General features: G+C 40.9%; 1 protein-coding gene across 2 annotated transcripts; it reads left to right on the top strand.

Moving 5' to 3' along the window:
* Positions 1-108: 108 nt before the first annotated feature.
* Positions 109-16,795, top strand: LOC107378992 (sperm-associated antigen 1). 2 transcript variants are annotated; one of them, XM_054740038.2, is made up of 8 exons: positions 109-3,719; positions 5,584-5,763; positions 6,140-6,328; positions 7,096-7,272; positions 7,848-7,989; positions 13,683-14,263; positions 14,759-14,900; positions 15,501-16,795. In XM_054740038.2, the coding sequence occupies exons 1-8, from the start codon at positions 3,624-3,626 to the stop codon at positions 16,226-16,228; spliced, it is 2,235 nt and encodes a 744-aa protein (XP_054596013.2). In that variant the 5' UTR covers positions 109-3,623; the 3' UTR covers positions 16,229-16,795. The 2 variants fall into 2 exon arrangements, with proteins under 2 accessions (XP_054596013.2, XP_015805015.1); XM_015949529.3 differs by having other exon boundaries at positions 14,756-14,900.
* Positions 16,796-16,810: the final 15 nt, after the last annotated feature.

Below are 16,810 nucleotides of genomic sequence, written 5' to 3'. Positions count from 1 at the left end.
TTCATTCTATCTGTGTTTTTGGTATTCATTGTTGATTTAGTGTAACATTTAACAGAATAAATGAGCGTGAACCATGCAAATAAAATATAATTGCACCCTAATAAATGATCAAAATGAATCAAAAGCAAAGAACATCAATATTCCTGTGTTCAAATTTGCAAAAAACAAACAAACAAACCGGAGTGAAGTAAAATCAGCTCAAAAGTACCAGCAGTCATGTGACTTCTAGGAGTTTTAATACCAAACTCCTCAGTGATTTTCGTTCATTACACGTATACCACTGCTCTATCCACCCACACCTCTGGGGCCACACGCAGTGGCTCTTTGTGGCTTTGACTTAAAATAACAGAAATTAAATCAGTTTTTATACCCTCGATAAAAACATAGTTGGCTCCCCTGTGCAGTTTTGTACAAATATGTGATTCACAAGTTTGGCTTTAGTAGTTTATTACCTTATGGGCACCTTAATTCATTGCCAAGCCAGCTAGTGTCATCTTTTTCTTAAATCTACCCCAACTTAAACATTTTAAGACCTGTTTAAATGGCATACTTGAAAGAAAAAGTGATTAATTACCCATTTGACAGATTTTACTCTTGCTCTCTCGCGTGTTTCCTAAACAGCTTTTCCTCAGTGGGTCAAGGAGCTGATGTTTAACTCCAGCTGTATTTGGGCGAGGGGTAGGGGACACCCAGGTCAGGTCTCCAGTCCATCCCAGGGAGTCACACTTGGGAAGACATCACCCTGGGAAAAATATTGCCCCAGGGTCAGCCCTGGTTATGATATTATTACTTCTCTATTCCTATTATCTGACATTTCACCTATTGACAAGCTGCGTGACCACTGGCAACAATATAGTTGCCAGTCATAAAAATGCTATTTTCTTCCAAAAAAATTGCATAATTGAAAAAAACATAACACAATTAAGAGGGACTCAACTGATAAAATGACATGCATTACGGCTCTGCAAAAAGTTTGGGCACAAATGGGTTAATCCTGCTGACAGACTAAAATGAGACATTAAAATAATACAATCTGCTAAACCTTTGCAAGTTATTCTGAAGACCAAACAAAGGCTTTTCTTTGCAAAAATCCTTCATAAATGTTCAAGTAAATACTAGTCTTTTTTTTTCCTAAAAGTAATAAAGTAAGCATCAATTAGCTCCTTTTAATGTCACTCAAATAACCAATCTGTACTTTTTGTTTCACAGTGAGATACTGAATACATTTATGCAAATACTAAAATGTCTCACTTAGAACTTGTTAAAGCTCTAAATTTTATCTAAGGGGCATACATGAAAAGAAAGTTGTACAGCTCTCAATAATTCTTATTTAGAGGAAATTAATGACAGAACTTAAGATTGGTAGACTTAAATAAATTTTTAGATGGAATGCTATTCTAGTTTGCATACGCAACATGACCCACCAACTATAAGGAATATTTAATGTTGACAACATCACAGAAAAAGATGGTGTTAAAATGTGAAGGTGACGTTGGGTAAAAGCGTTAGCTAGTTCTAGCTTCCTCAAATCTGTGTGGAGTACAGAAATCAAAAGCATGATGGTGCAAAACAATGTTGGCATGACCCGTCAAATAAATTAACTCCCAAAAACATCTTAACAATCAGCCTGGGGCCTCATTTATCAAGCTTGCTTATGCACAAAACGGGGTCGGAAAACTGCGTAAGCAACTTTCCACGCAAACTTTGGGATTTATGAAAGAAAACTTAGCAGAAAAATGTGCGCAACTTTAAGTTGACTAAGGACCTGGCTTACACACATTTTGGACATGGAGAGCACCTGCAGTGCTGCTGCTGAGAAGGATAAAATAATGAATTCCAGCAGCATTATCACTTGTACTGCTTTGTTTTCACACAGAACAAGACCCCCCACACGCACACACAGCCTGAAGCACAGAATACGGAATGCTGAATATCAGCAGGGGGGCAAATAGAGACAGAATGTCATGCGTCTGTGAAAGTGTGAGCGTCCCGTCACTGTGACCCGACTGGTCATGTGCCCTGGCTACTTGATCAAAGAGAGATGCCCATTTGGCTGACTGGTTAGTGCGTGTAACTTTCACCTGGGAGTCTGGGGGTTGAATCCTGATCAGATCATTTTTAATATCCACCACAGATCTCTCTGAAGAATTCAGCATTGACGGCTTCAGCAATGCTGTGCCACTCCGGATTTTCTCTGATTTGTTTTGCAAAAGCACTTCCTTTCATTTCTCCACCTCACCCACAAGTACCTTAGTTTCTGCTTGTGAAATAGTGCTTCCTTGATCTGCGGTCGGGATCGAAATGCTGCAACAAGCCGGCTTATGTATATGCATGAGATCCACAAGGCACTTTGCATTGACTATTTATGGCAGTAAGTGATAAGGGATGTGACTAAAAAGCAGCTGAGAACCTTTCTAGATAGTCTCTGATTTATGAAGCGGAAATTGCGTGCAGCTGTACGTACTCCATGTTTGATAGATCACAAACCTATTTGGCGTAAGTACATTTTTTTTGCTGAGCTTAAGTACGGTTTTAGTAAGGATTCTATGCAATGTTTGATCAATGAGACCCCAGGACTCTTTCGGCTGATCTGGGTTCTTCTGATAAGCTGAGTAGAGCTCCAACTCTCAGATGAATGGAGAGACCAGTGGACCAAACCTCTAGTGAAAGGCTGCACATCACTATAATTTATAAATCTCATAAAAAACAACATGCTTGTGATACATTAGTGGCTTGCTATTTAAAGAGGAACTAGGCAGTTTTGGCTTGCTTTTACCACCTCCTAGTACCTGCAGAACTGAACCCAAAACCTATCCTCACTGTGCATTCGCCCCTTTAGCATCTTAATCTAAGAGCAGAAATGTCTCCCCAGCCTTCTTTAGTGTCTACAGGAGTGATTCAGCACTAAATTAAACAAATCGGCTGTGTTCATAAAACATGCAGGAAATGTGCTGGAAGCAGACTGCAGCGCCAGGTATGTCAGCTCCATCTTCTCTTAAGTCAGTCTGATGCTGAAGTGGAATATTCTGGCCACAGGGGGCGATAGGGGCTGGGTGGCATTTCATCAACCCAAAGGGTCATTTTAGCACAAGGCTCGAGAAAATGTTGCAGTGTCCCTTTAACATAAAATTATTTAAATCAGACTATAAAAGTTCATATATTTTTTTCACCATTTGCTGACATTTAGTTTTGCAATCCATTAGGTGGTTCAGCTGTAATAAAAGCAGTCACTAGTAACATTCTCCTTTAATCTGATGCTGTGTGCAGGTCTCTTGCATGGCTCATAGTTAAGCCATCACCGAGCCGTCAGCCTGCCCTGCTTCCAGAGTGAGCTTTTGTTGTCCAGGAGTGATGTGGAAGCTTTCTTATCCACAAGTCTGGCCTCTCACTTCCTCCTGCAGGGACTGCCCTACCAATCGTAGGGGTAGGCGAGGGATTAGCTCCACAGATTAAAGTGGCCATCTCCAAACCCTGCTTAATCCTGCCATCTGTCAGAGAGCAGAAAACCAGCCAAGACTCTCTTCACTGGGCTAATTAGAAAAGCCAGAGTTGCACTCTGAAAAAAGGGGAAAGGATCTAAACACACAAACTTCTCTGTTGGATACTAGAACTTCACAAAGGCAATGGAGGAGATGTTCCTTCTCAACTATCCTGGAGTCAAGAAGAAAATCCTGGCTGGAGGCACAGGACCACTGCCTCATTTTCCACCTGGGACTAAGGTATCCTAAATGACAGCTAATCTGATGACCTACGTGATCATAGAATTGGTGTTTAGTCTCTATTTTTAGAGGTTTCCATGTACCAGAATTCTCATGAATTATCTATAAAGTGAAGACATCTTTTGCTTTATCTGGCTCACACCCACAGAGCAAACAGCATTTGGTCAATTGCAACATGTTTTTTTTTTTATTTCGCCCTGCCTCTGTTCATCCACTGATCTGCTGGTCTCTCTTTTACCCCCTTCCCATCCAGCCATATGGCACTGAGCCTGGACACTGACAAATATTTTCCGTGACAATGCCTGCATGAATTTCCACTCACCTGTGTGATCCAGCTGACCGAGTTGCTGGGAGTCCCTTATGTAATTCACAAGCAGAAGAAACTTAAATTAGTTATTCATTAAAGGTCTTCCTTCAAAATGAAAAGAGATCAAAAATAAATAACAGCTGCAGCTGGTTAGCTTTCTAAAACAGAGCGCTTAGATGATGTGGTTGATGGTCATCACCACAGTTTTATTCTTTGTCCCTTTTTTAATGATAATCCATTTTATGAATGATATATGTGTTTAGGCATTTAGAAGCTTACGAGTCACGTTGTGTATTAAAGAGCCTTTCACAGGCCGATGAGCAACAACATCAAAGCACAATGATGGTAGGAGAAATAAACCAAACCCCCAGGAGTTCAGGCTCTAGCAGAGAAGTGAGGACAGCGGAGACCTGCTGAAGAACCCAGATGAGAAGCAGATGGAAGAGAAAAGGAATAATAATCTACTCAGCCATCCATCTCTCTCATTCCATTTAACCAAGACCGGGTTGTTGAGGTAACACGCCCGGAAGGAAACCTCACTTCTCTCAAAGATTCTCCGACTCCTCCTAAAGGGCTCCCAAAGTGCACAGAACTAACATAAAATCCCTTCAGCAAGTTCTGGGTCTGCCCATGAGTCTCCTAGTGGGACACGTTAAGGAAACCTCCAGAGGGAGGCAGCTTTGATGAGGAGCAGCAGACTCTATACCCTAAGATCCTCCCGTAACCCGGGCTGAGCCCGCCCCCATGGAGGAAGCTCATTTAGCAACACCAATCTCAGATCTCATTCTTTTGGTCAAAATCTCATAACCAAAAGTGAAGGTTGGAAACATCGATGGACCAAATCAAAGTCGTGGCATTTTCCTTCATCTCTTCTTCACCCCAACAGACGAAACCCTATCTACAAAAACTAGTCCATCTCACATTACTCGTGAATAGGACCCCAAACTTGAACTTGGTTCCTTGAGGCAAAGACTCACTCCCAAGTATTCCAACTTTTTTCCAGTTGAGGACCCTGACCTCTAATTCTAATAACTTCCCACTCGGCTATCAATCGCCCCAGCACAGGCTGGAGGTCGCGGTTTGGAGACACCAGCAGGATCATTGTGGTATTTAAATGGTATTTAAAGGATGATGACTATGGGCTGATTGGTTTCAAGAAATAAGACAAAAAGAGGTGAGGGAGGTGAGCAGATATTCAGGATGAAATTACTCTGACAGCATGGAAAAGCGGAAAAGCAGAGGTGATGAGTGGAATGGACCTGCAGGAATGACTAATATTTACCACAGAGGATGAGCGATGGGACAAAAGGGCAGATTATTCTGGCTGAAGCAGCTTGAGCTTTATTTGCAAAAGAGAGAGAATTAAAAAAATGTCATTGCAAACATATTAGCTGGTTTTCATTGAAGATGTATAATGATTACGTTTCTACTCCTTTAATTATCGCATACTTTGATGGCAAGCTTCACCTGACTCACTTATTGGTCCTGACAAAATGTGCTTTGTGGATTATATCCTTTTTGCCTTCTGTTAATCCTCCTTTTCTCTTATCATCTAAGCTGGTTTTCCATTTCCAAACACTCCTGGACAGCTTTGAGAGGACGGTAATCGATGACAGTCGACTGGCCGGCAGACCAGCTGAGATTTTTGTCGGAAAGATGTTCAAGATGGAAGTGTGGGAGCCAATGCTGATGTCCATGAGGGTTGGAGAAGTGGCTGAATTTTGGTGCGATGCCACTGTGAGTTAGAAATCAGGCTTTATGCACATTTTGTGAGATACAAGAGTCCCCATGAGCTTATAAGGGAAGCTTTTACTTGTCATTATGTTGGATACATGAGCCAGCCTTCAGCAGTTTCCTATAAGTCACAGTAAAATAAACAAACAGCAAATTAGTGCAAATGTATGCTTTTCTCCTCCTGGAGAAAAATGTCATTAGCAAGTAAAATTGAGACTGAGTGGTTTTTTTTTTGTGCAAAAGTGATTGGCACAAGCCTGGAGCGTGTGTGTGTGTGTGTGTGTGTGTGTGTGTGTGTGTGTCAGGGGAGAGGTGCTTGATTAAGTGCTTAATTGTTTTATTTTTTGTTCACGTTGTTGTTGATGCACTACTTTTGCAGCACACAGGCCTGTATCCCATCGTGTCAAAGGGAATGAGACTGATCGCTCAGGGAAAAGACCCCCTGGAGGGTCAGAGACACATGTGTGGCATGGGAAACCTGTTCCACTATCACTCCACTGGTTTCCCTGAGCTGGACGAGCTCATGAGAAATCCTCAGCCTCTAATATTCATCATGGAGCTGTTGCAGGTGAGCTCCAGTGCCTTTGAAACTTAGAGACAAAGTGGACCGGGGTGGTGGGTGGGATAGCCAGAAGTACACCATAAACCATTTATAGAAAAAAATAATTAAAAACAAACTAATAGATAATCTAGTATTTAAATCTGTGCTATTATTGACTTATGTTAAAATAATACCTGCAGTACTCAGTTTTGTTTTATTGTGTAACTGTATTACAATCTAACAGTAATAAATACATAAAACTGGCTCTTGCTCGCACGTAGATCGGCCACCAGGAGGCAGTATACACATATGGCCTGGCTGTGGCAGGTATTTGATGAAAGCACTAATCCTGCTACCACATCTACATGCTTTTGGGCCAGAATGATGCAATATTTCAACAACAGTGACAGCGTATAAAGGGTTAAACAAAACCACAATATTTTCATAATACTACTACAATAATAGCACTTAATTGTTAAACGTTTTTTTGTTTCTATATTCTTCAAGTTTGGACTTAAAACAAAACAAAACAAAACAAAAACCGGCACATATATACAGGTTTTATTTAAAATAACGTTCAATAAATTAAATAGAAAGCCAAAATTTCCAGCTGTGATGTAACTGAATAGTGTTTCAGGCATAAATTGCTGATGCTAAGTACCTCTGAGTGGTTTTCTTCAATTTTGCTTCTTGCCATTGTAATAATTGTTTTTCAGCTCTGACTCCTGTTTTAAGATGTCTCTTCTCCCTTCTTATCCTGCTGTTTTTCTTCCTCCTGCCCATGCTGCTTCCAGGTAGGAGACCCCTTGTCCTACCACAGAGAGTCGTGGATGATGGACAAAGATGAGAAGCTGCAGACGGTGCCGACCCTCCACATGCAGGGCAACGCTCTGGTCAAGCAGAAACGATTCCGCGAAGCCGCCAGCAAATACAAAGAAGCAGTCCTGCTGCTGAAAACCGTCCAGTCCAGAGTGAGTAAAGGATCTGGGATGAAAGGTGGGATGAAAGACAGAATGAGATAAATGTCTACGCTCTTGTTTGTTTTGTTGTCCATGTTTCATGACCTTTAGGTTTCTAAGGAGGGAACTCTATTTTAATCTTCTTCTCTGTGGTCTTGCTCATAGGCAGTAGGGTGGGAGGGCTGTCAGAGGAAAGGAAAAGAGAACAGCTCTGGATTGTCTAGGAGGAGGAGAGGAGCTGTAAAACTGGAGACATACTGGAGGGAGAAAAAAAGCTGTGTGTGTGTGAGATGCTCAGATAAGATCTAGTCAGGACTCTTTTGTGTGAGATTCATTTTTAGCAGCTTTAAGGGTATTCACTAGTTTAATAAAGCCTTTATTAAAAGCACGAGCCATGTTCTGTCAGGAAGAGATAGTGGTTTCAGTGTTCTCCACCGTCCCAGCGCCGTATCTTGTTTGAATCAGTTTGGAAATATTTAAAACGAATATTTTCATGTAAATTATTGAAAACAGTGTTAGAGCTTCCAGGTAAATGCAGCAATGTGGGCTTGTCTCACCCCCCCCTCTGCCATTTCTACATGTGTTAGGAGATGCCAGGTGATGTAGACTACATTAACTTGGGTCGGATGATTGTTCCCCTGGAGCTGAACTACTGCCAGTGCATGTTAGAGTTGGAGGAGTACTATCACGTTATAGAGCACACCACTGAGCTGCTGGAGAAACACAAAGGTAAAGACAAACACTCACAAGAGACACACACTCCTATGTTTTAGACCAAATCTCATTCATTTAGCTCATTCTGGGAGAAACAGCACTCCTTCATTTTTCTCTGTTCAGTCACCGCTTCACACTCCCACCATTGTGTCACTCCATCATACCTCTGAGGTTAGCAGCTGCACCAGAGCTGCCACGCTTAATCTTGTGCACTGAGGTGTTTTAACAGTGTGAGGTTATTATTCACTCCTGAGATGTGAACCAGCAAAATACACCATATGCTCACAGCCCTTAAAGCTCAAGGCTACTGTTGTGCACAAATATGAAAAGAGACAAAAGACAGGACCGTGTCAGCTAGGGTCATTTATGCAAAATTTGTTGCAAACATTGTTTTTCTAATCTTCCTACGGCAAGAAAATTCAAATGAAAGTTCAGATAAAACTGCTTATTTTCTCTAAAGCCTAAAGCTCTTGTTCCAACAGACAGATTTTATGGTTGATTTCTTAAAGATGTTTTAAGAAACGCTAAAGAAAACCTGTTCCCAAAAAAGGAAATAAACTATCTGTCCGTCCGTCTATCTATCTATCTATCTATCTATCTATCTATCTATCTATCTATCTATCTATCTATCTATCTATCTATCTATCTATCTATCTATCTATCTATCTATCTATCTATCTATCTATCTATCTATCTATCTATCTATCTATCTATCTATCTATCTATCTATCTATCTATCTATCTATCTATCTATCTATCTATCTATCTATCTATCTATCTATCTATCTATCTATCTATCTATCTATCTATCTATCTATCTATCTATCTATCTATCTATCTATCTATCTACTGAAATTATTTAAATAGTATATTTTATCTATTTTATTCTGTTTATAAACCCATTAGGTATGGTAGTTTCCTAATTAAACTAACTAAATCTAGCTAAAATGGATGGTTCTTCCTTAATAAAAACACATAGAACCTTACAAATGTATTCTTCTCACTTTTATTGTTTTTTTATTTATTTTTCCCATAGAGCACCCTCCACCCCTGAGAACAAACAAAATCAACATCTTATACAGTATAGTCTTAGGCAGGCCTCTTAACTGGATGACCCAACCTTGTAGTAACAGTGCCACCCAGCTTCCAGTTGTCAGACACTGCTTGAAGCGTGTCACAAGCAGCCTGAGGCGGAATTAAGGATGGACCAACATCGTGCCTGAGGTGTCTGCGATTTCTCCTCAATACCGCACCAGACTCCAGCTCCACCTTGTAAGATCTTGAAACCACAGGAATAATCACCGTGGCTCTTTCCCATGTCTTTCCAAGCACCAAGGGTTGGACTCTAACTGGATCCCCAGGTGTAACACCATCCAAGTCCTTTGCTGTGCGGTTGCAGTACCACTCCTGCCTGCACCTGTTGTCAAGCAGCCCTTGTTTGCTGTTGCACACTTCTGGTTCCAATAAAGTTGTTTTTGAGGCAGAAGAGTTCTGGTCCTCCTGCTGAGAAGCCTTTGTGCAGGACTGGAATTCTGACCCTGGCTTGGAGTGTTGTGATGATCCAGTAGGGCCAGGCAGGGCCGGATTTAGCCAGCCCTACAAAGGGGTGCAGATAGAATATTGGGGGGGCAGGTCTGGGAAATAATTTCTTGGGTGTCACATACCTCCAAATACCTAAAATGCATAGAAAACTATGCTATCATCATTACGGTTCCTCTATCTATATATCTATCTTTTCCTTTGATCCATTCCTTACACTACCCCCTGCATTTACCCAGGCTTGGGACCGGCACAAATGGGACACTGGCTTGTTCCCTATTGGGGCTGCATTAATCAATCTATCAATCTATCTATCTATCTATCTATCTATCTATCTATCTATCTATCTATCTATCTATCTATCTATCTATCTATCTATCTATCTATCTATCTATCTATCTATCTATCTATCTATCTATCTATCTATCTATCTATCTATCTATCTATCTATCTATCTATCTATCTATCTATCTATCTATATCTATCTCCTGAAATTATTTAAATATAATATTTTATTTATTACAATAATTCTGTTTATGAACCCATTAGGCATGGTAGTTTCCTAATTAAACTAACTAAATCTAGCTAAAACGGATGGTTCTTCCTTAATACATTTTTTTTACTGATATACAAAAGTGTTTTGCATAAGTTCTTTAGACATGAGTTGTTTTATAGTCACAAGTTGCTTAAAATGATGAGTGAAAGAAAATTAATCACAGTGATTGTAATAGGTGGAAGCCCGCTCACTCTGTTTCTGATACTATGAAATCTTTAATGAGCAGATGAATTATTGCCCCTCTGTTCACATGGCCACTGGTTGAAAGCAGAACTACAACTGTCGTATCAGCTTTAACTAGTGCTAACAACAAGCTAACACTAACAGGAGCAGACTGATATTAAATAAGCCGTGAAGTAAAACGATCGACACAAGTCCAGTAGCAACAAAGCCAGGTCACCATCAGTACGTGATTTCATAGCCTCCTGCAGCTCCTTCAAATGAGTGTAGGCCACACAGATGTTAGCTCTGGGTTTTCTTTGCTTTATCTCCAAACACGTTACTCTCTTTACTTCCAGACTCTACCATGAGGCAAACAATAAAAGCAAACCTTTTCTTCATCTTGTGCTTTTTATTGATGATTGGTGAGCTTAACAAGCTGACTGCTAGCCCTGATATTAGCTACACAGTAAACAGCTATTGCCGTAAAGCAGGTAGAGAGCTCCCACTAGTGTTCTGACCTGAGGCACAAAACTGTTGAATGCAGTTTCTAGTGAGCAAAGGGCTACAAAGTCCTGTCCGATGTGAAATCGTTCAAGTTTATGGCTCAAGAATCACTGAAACCAGTTTGGAAGCAAAAACTTAAAGCAGTGGTTCCCAATCTTTTTTCACAAGGATCCCCTTTTCTGTGTCCAAGACAAGCCCCGCGCGACCCCAACCCAAACTCCTACACACATGTACACAATTAAAATTTTATTATTACAAATTTTACACAGACATACAGAGTTATGTTTCTTACACAGTATTTTGATGGTACTATGTGTTATCTGAATTTTAATCATGTAATTTTTTATAAATATAATCTTGGTAACCTAAAAACCTCTGCACTGAAAACATTGTAGGGATCCCAGGTTGGTATTCGCTGGCCCTGAAGTGTTAAAACCTTTTTAGTGTTGCTTTAATAATCACTATAATTACTAAATAGATAACAATGAGTATAAAACAAACATTCAGCCATTGTTGGAGCCAGAATTTCAAAAGGAATAGTCTTAGACATTAATTACACTGCAATCTGTCGACAGATAGGCTAAAATAGACAGAGACAGACTAGACTGCTGCCTATTTAAACACACAAGTTAATTTCTTATTTGCAATACTTGGAAAAGGCAGGACAAAGTTAGCGTACCTTTATGTAGCTTTAGTCTTTATTTTAAATATGCTTAGCTTAGCATATATTAACCAAACAGCTGTCCATTTCACATATGCTAATTAAACACACAGCTGTATTTACTGTACCAGATCATAAGAACTAACTAAAATAAAAACACTCTGCTGAATGTTGCAGCTCTGTTTTGTGTAAGTGTGTGGGAGGACTTGAGGCTGACATTACTGAAGGTTTTACTGCTGGAGCAGCCCTGGGAATTGTACTGTCATACTCAGGGCCAGCCATATAAGCCTAGGACATCCTCACATGCTGGCACAGCCTCCGCTTCAGAGCCTCAAGAGTCGGCCCCTCACTCTGTGACAGAATCTGCTACGACAGTCTGTATTGTATTCTTCAGCTTGTATTCTTCAGTTTTACAGTGACTTATTGTGTGTTTGTCTGTGTATCTGCACCTCTATCCTACTTTTAGAGTGTAGTGTTAAAATGTGATTAGGCAGCTGGATTCTGGGTAAAAGACTAGTCATCTCAGAGAAAATCACAGCATATTAGCAGAAATAATGAAATACACAAACTGAGATTAGACTGAGAGAATAGTTGAGGTATCGTCATGAAGAAGAGAAATAATGTAAAGAGCACCACTGGTTAAGCTCACATGATGTTTGAAGTCTTTGTCTCCTGTTCTAGAGCCATACCTTCAGTCGTTCTCAAGCTGCACCTTTGTTTCACAACTTTACAGACTTCAGCACCTTCTTATTTCCCACTTGCTTGGTTCCTCACCGTGTTGTTTCTCCTGTCATCAGTGTCATGTTGTCTGCAGCAGTTTAAGTCAGCCGCTCTGCTGCTCTTTCATCCCTTCAACACAGTTGTTCTTTGGGAAAGGCGGCTCTCTGTGGTGTCTCTGCTTTTGCCAGAAGCGACACAGAAGTCTGTTTAACTGCTGGCTGAAGGAAAATTTAGCGTCGGCTGAAAGAAAATGCCAAGAAACCACCCCCAAAAATACAAACATATATGAAACCAGAGGAGCTGCAGTGAATGAGAACACATTGTTTTCTTGTACACACATTTCCTACTTTGGGATTTTCCATTATTCCCCGATAAATGAAAAGATTGCGAGGTTTTGAAGCCTGATCAAAAGCTGTGTGCTTTCTTGGTTTAGCAAGACTAGATCTGTCCAAGGGCATCAAATTCTGCTAGAACAAAATAAAATAATAATAATAAATAACTGAGGTAATTTTGTTAAAACTAAGATTAGCTGTCTTTGCCATTTTTCTAAGCAAGGTTCACGTTTAATGATGTTGTAATTGATGGAACCAGAAAATAATTAATACAGTTTTATAAAGAAGAGTGGGACAAAATTCCCCCACAGATGTGAGAGACTGTCACAATGACTTTCACATGCAGGGTGAATACAAAAATAGTACTTCCCTTAGAAACGCTCAGGTCAGAAAAAGCCACTCAGATCTACGCCACACAGTAAATTCAGAAACGTGTCGATTTAGCACCCAGGAAAGAGCAGAGCACATCTCTGCTAGTAGGAGCTAACTATTAGCATTATCAACTCCCCAACATGGTGGAACATGTTCAAGCTTGTGTTATTTGTGAGGATATAACGTCAACGTTGCATTTTTGACCCAAGAAACAGAGTGAACGAAGGCAGCGGAAGAGTCGTATTGCTGTTAGCCAAACAGAGGCGAGATGTACAGAACATTAATGAGACTCCAAACTGTGCCATTTTCCAACCCCACTCTTCCACATGACCTTTTTTTTTTTGGACAGAAAATGACTCACAAGGCATTCATTCTTACTAGAGACTAAAGCATGCCAACTTTACGATTCAGTTACTTGCTTGGATAGTTGTTATCATTTAAAAGCTGCATTCAGTCAGAATTTACTCAGATTATCTTTGTCTGATGAATACAGTTGTGGAAAAAAAGTGTTAAAATACAAAACAGGAAACATAAAACCGAGGAGATTTGTGAGGAAGTCACACTTTTTACAGCACTGTGCACATGTAATCAGGGATTAAACCAAACCAGTCTTACCCCCAACAGATTCCTCACTGTTGGAACACAGTTCTTTCTGAAGAGACTGGTCCAGGTTAATTAATAATCTAATCCTCCTCTGAGTCACAGGTCCTCTTCATTTATTCATCATGCTGACCTGAATAGGTTTAGCCTTGCTCAAGGAAAATGCACACTAATCCCTTGTTTGATGTGCTATCTAAGCTTCTGTGTAGCAGATTCCTTGTTAAATTTCAGTGATAAATAAGCAACAGTGTGTGTGTTTCAGACTGTTTGAAGGGCTACTACAAGAGGGCCAAGGCTCACGCTGCTGTATGGAATGAAAAAGAGGCTCGGAGAGACTTCAACATGGTGGCCCAGCTGGACATCTCCCTGTCCTCACTGGTTCGCCGAGAGCTGAAGGACCTGTCGGAGCGCATGAAAGAGAAATACTGGGAGGAGAAGGAGCAGTACTGGAACAAGCTGGAGACAGTGGAGAGTAAGAGCACAGAAGAGGAGGAAAAGGACTTCGGTGAGGAAGAGGAGAAAGGAGGAGACGAGAAAGGCAAGCGAGAAGACCTTGAAGCTGCGATTCAAGTGGCAGAAGAGTCAAGTCCTCTGAAAAGTTCTGCAGCTGGTGAGGAAGAGAATGAGGCAGCACCATCTGAGGGAGAGGAGGAGGAAGCAAGCTGCTCCGCCATCGAACCAGGTGCTAGTGACAAAACCGACGAGAAGGACTGGCAGCAGATGTTACGGCTGGTCATGCTGCAGCAGAATGAAGGGAACTTTCTCATTAAAGAGAAAGACTTCCAAGAAGCTTCTGCAAAGTTCAAGGAGGCTATAGAATATGTGGACATACTACAGAGTAAGGTAGGAAAGTTGCAGAAATCTTTTAAAACAAGCTGTACTGATTTGAAAATGATCCCTGTTTTTGTATTCTATTCAGAGTGGTGAAAGTCTGAAACACAAAAGCAGTTTAAAGGATAGCGACTCTGTATTCATCATGTGTCACAACTTTTCTTCTCCTTAAAAGAAACAGCAACACTGTAGCCTCACTGGCAAAATGAAGAGCAGAGAAGATGTGCTAAAAATAACAGATATCCTCTGAGATGTCACTGTCACAGCACTCCAGCTCTTGCTTCTGCACCTCAGTGTCTCCAGTTTCACATGAAACTAATCCTCTTTTCTTCACCTTGTCCTCCTTCCACATTTTTCTTGCATTTCTCTGAATCATTATTGACGCAATGTCTTTTTTGTCATTTCTCTCAGCCTATGACTCGTTTGTTCACACTGTTGTTTGGGTTGCATCTTTCAGAAACCCTCCCCTCCATAAATCACCTCAGCCCTCCTCTGTCCTGTCAGCAGGTGGACCAAAAGGGTGAGGACTGGGAGTCTCTGGAGAAAGTGCGTCTTCCCCTTACTCTCAACCTCAGCCAGTGCATGCTGGAGCTGCAACAATACCAGCAAGTGGTGGAGCTAAACAGCAGGCTGCTGAAGACGCACAGAGGTAGTGTTTGCTGGGGGTGAAAAACAGATTGTTGTACTGGAGAGGACATAGGAAACAAACATCTTATTTGATAGAGAAACAGCAACCCAAAGTGTACTGGTTGTTCTGTTTTTTTCTGTTCATCGCATCATTTTTAAAGCCCCAAACAAAAACAAGGTGTGATGCTCAGGCCCTCTGCTTTCTCTAGCACTCCTTTATCTCTTTGTTTACTAAGAAAAGACAAAACCAAACACTCACAGCCACTTTTCTGTGTCTCTTCTTTTCCCTCCAAAACCCACCCATGGACATCTCAGTCAAAACGGAATAGTTTGTCTTTTCTAAGATGAATTATTTATAGAAACTGATGTAAAATAGCCGTTTTTATCTTTGTCTTTCCCATCATTTACTCCTCCAGCAATCCTCAAACGATTTCCATCACCTGCCTCACCCCTGGTCTACAATTTACATACTTCAGCTTCACTCAGGAAATTTATTTAGCTGCTTTCTGGTTTTATTATTGCAAACCTGTCGGTCTGGTTGACTTTTCTATTTTCTCCTTTCTTTGCAAGTAAACATTTAGTTCATTTTCTCTCCTTCCTTCTTGCTTCTCATGCTCCAAAGGTAACTTTAAGGCTGTGTACCAGAGGGCGCGCGCACACGCCGCGCTGTGCAACGAGGATGAAGCTCGGAGAGATTTTGGGCTGCTGGAGAAATTGGACCCAAAGTTCAAGCCCTTTGTTGTCCAGGAGCTGAAAAAGCTGGGTCAAAACATGCGCACCATGCATGCCCGCCAGAACAAGACTTACTGGGACACATCGAGGGAGAAGTGGGGGTCCGGTGGAAGCAAGACCAAGAGTGCAGCAGGACAGAAGAATATTAGATTTGCCCCAAAAGAAAACACAGATGTGGATGAAAAGACTGCCAGCAGTAAAGCTGAAGAGAAGGAAAGCCCAGACGAACACTGCCCTGTTCAGACAGAAGCAGTAGATGCAAAAAGTCCAAATTCAAAAGCAGAGCAGAGCAATAAAGAGCCAGAGCGTGCGACGGTGAGGGAAGATGATGAAAACACAGAACGGGTCGTGACTCCTGCAGCTGAGCCAGGTGTACCTGATAACCACAAAGCACATAAAGATAGTGAATCTGCAGCCACCGGCTCTGATAATGTAGTGAGAAAGAGATCAGCACAAGATAAGGGCAAGAAGAAGGTCAAGAGCCAAACAAGTGGTGCTCCACATCCAAGCAGAGCAAAATCTGGGATCAAAGGCGGAAGATCTAAGAAAGGAAAAGGAGGCTCCGTCAAACACGACCGGTGTGTTGACGCGACGCCGAGTCAAAAGTCAGAAATGTAGGTGAAGACAGACACAAACAGATCTATAAGTGGGAACAAAATAACAGGAAATATTGATTCCATCAGACAAACATAAACAAAACCAAACTATAAGCTTGTATTTGGCCTCATTCTGAGTCTTTATGATTCAGCTCTCAAAGGATTTATCGCATAGACACAAAAACGACAAAAAAAAAAAAAAAAAAAACAGAGAGAAACGAAAAGTTTGCCAAATACAAAGTTTTATTTCTGTACACAAAGAGTAGAAAGCAGCCAGTAACCCACTTGTTATTACAGTAAAAGCAGTTCCTCAGAAAACTTCTTGTATAGATTAAAAACTCCAGAGAACAGATGGTGAAGGTGTGGGAGTTCTGGGCTATAACAGAAAATCAAAACCATTAAACAATACGCATTTAGGTGATTAATGAGGTATATTAATGTTGAGTTTAAAGACAAAAAAAGAGAGAAACCTTAGTTCACCTGCAAGGAGTGAGTGTGTGTATAAACGTGTGTGTGTAGAAAACACCTTGTTTGACGTTAGGCAATTTAATACGCTGCGTGTGTCCATGCGTGTGTCTGTGTGTGTGTCCATGTGTTATTGTTT

The sequence above is a fragment of the Nothobranchius furzeri genome, chromosome 1 (genome assembly GCF_043380555.1).
Source record: "Nothobranchius furzeri strain GRZ-AD chromosome 1, NfurGRZ-RIMD1, whole genome shotgun sequence".
Lineage (NCBI taxonomy): Eukaryota > Metazoa > Chordata > Actinopteri > Cyprinodontiformes > Nothobranchiidae > Nothobranchius > Nothobranchius furzeri.
The sequence above is the reverse complement of the archived record's forward strand: the minus strand, read 5'-3'. Positions and strand labels throughout refer to the sequence as shown.

Excerpts from the sequence above, each read along its gene's own strand:
- LOC107378992 (XM_015949529.3), top strand. The coding sequence starts at position 3,624 with ATGGAGGAGATGTTCCTTCTCAACTATCCTGGAGTCAAGAAGAAAATC. Across the intron at positions 7,273-7,847 it reads TGAAAACCGTCCAGTCCAGA|GAGATGCCAGGTGATGTAGA; the intron begins GTGAGTAAAGGA and ends TACATGTGTTAG. Across the intron at positions 7,990-13,682 it reads GCTGCTGGAGAAACACAAAG|ACTGTTTGAAGGGCTACTAC; the intron begins GTAAAGACAAAC and ends TGTGTGTTTCAG.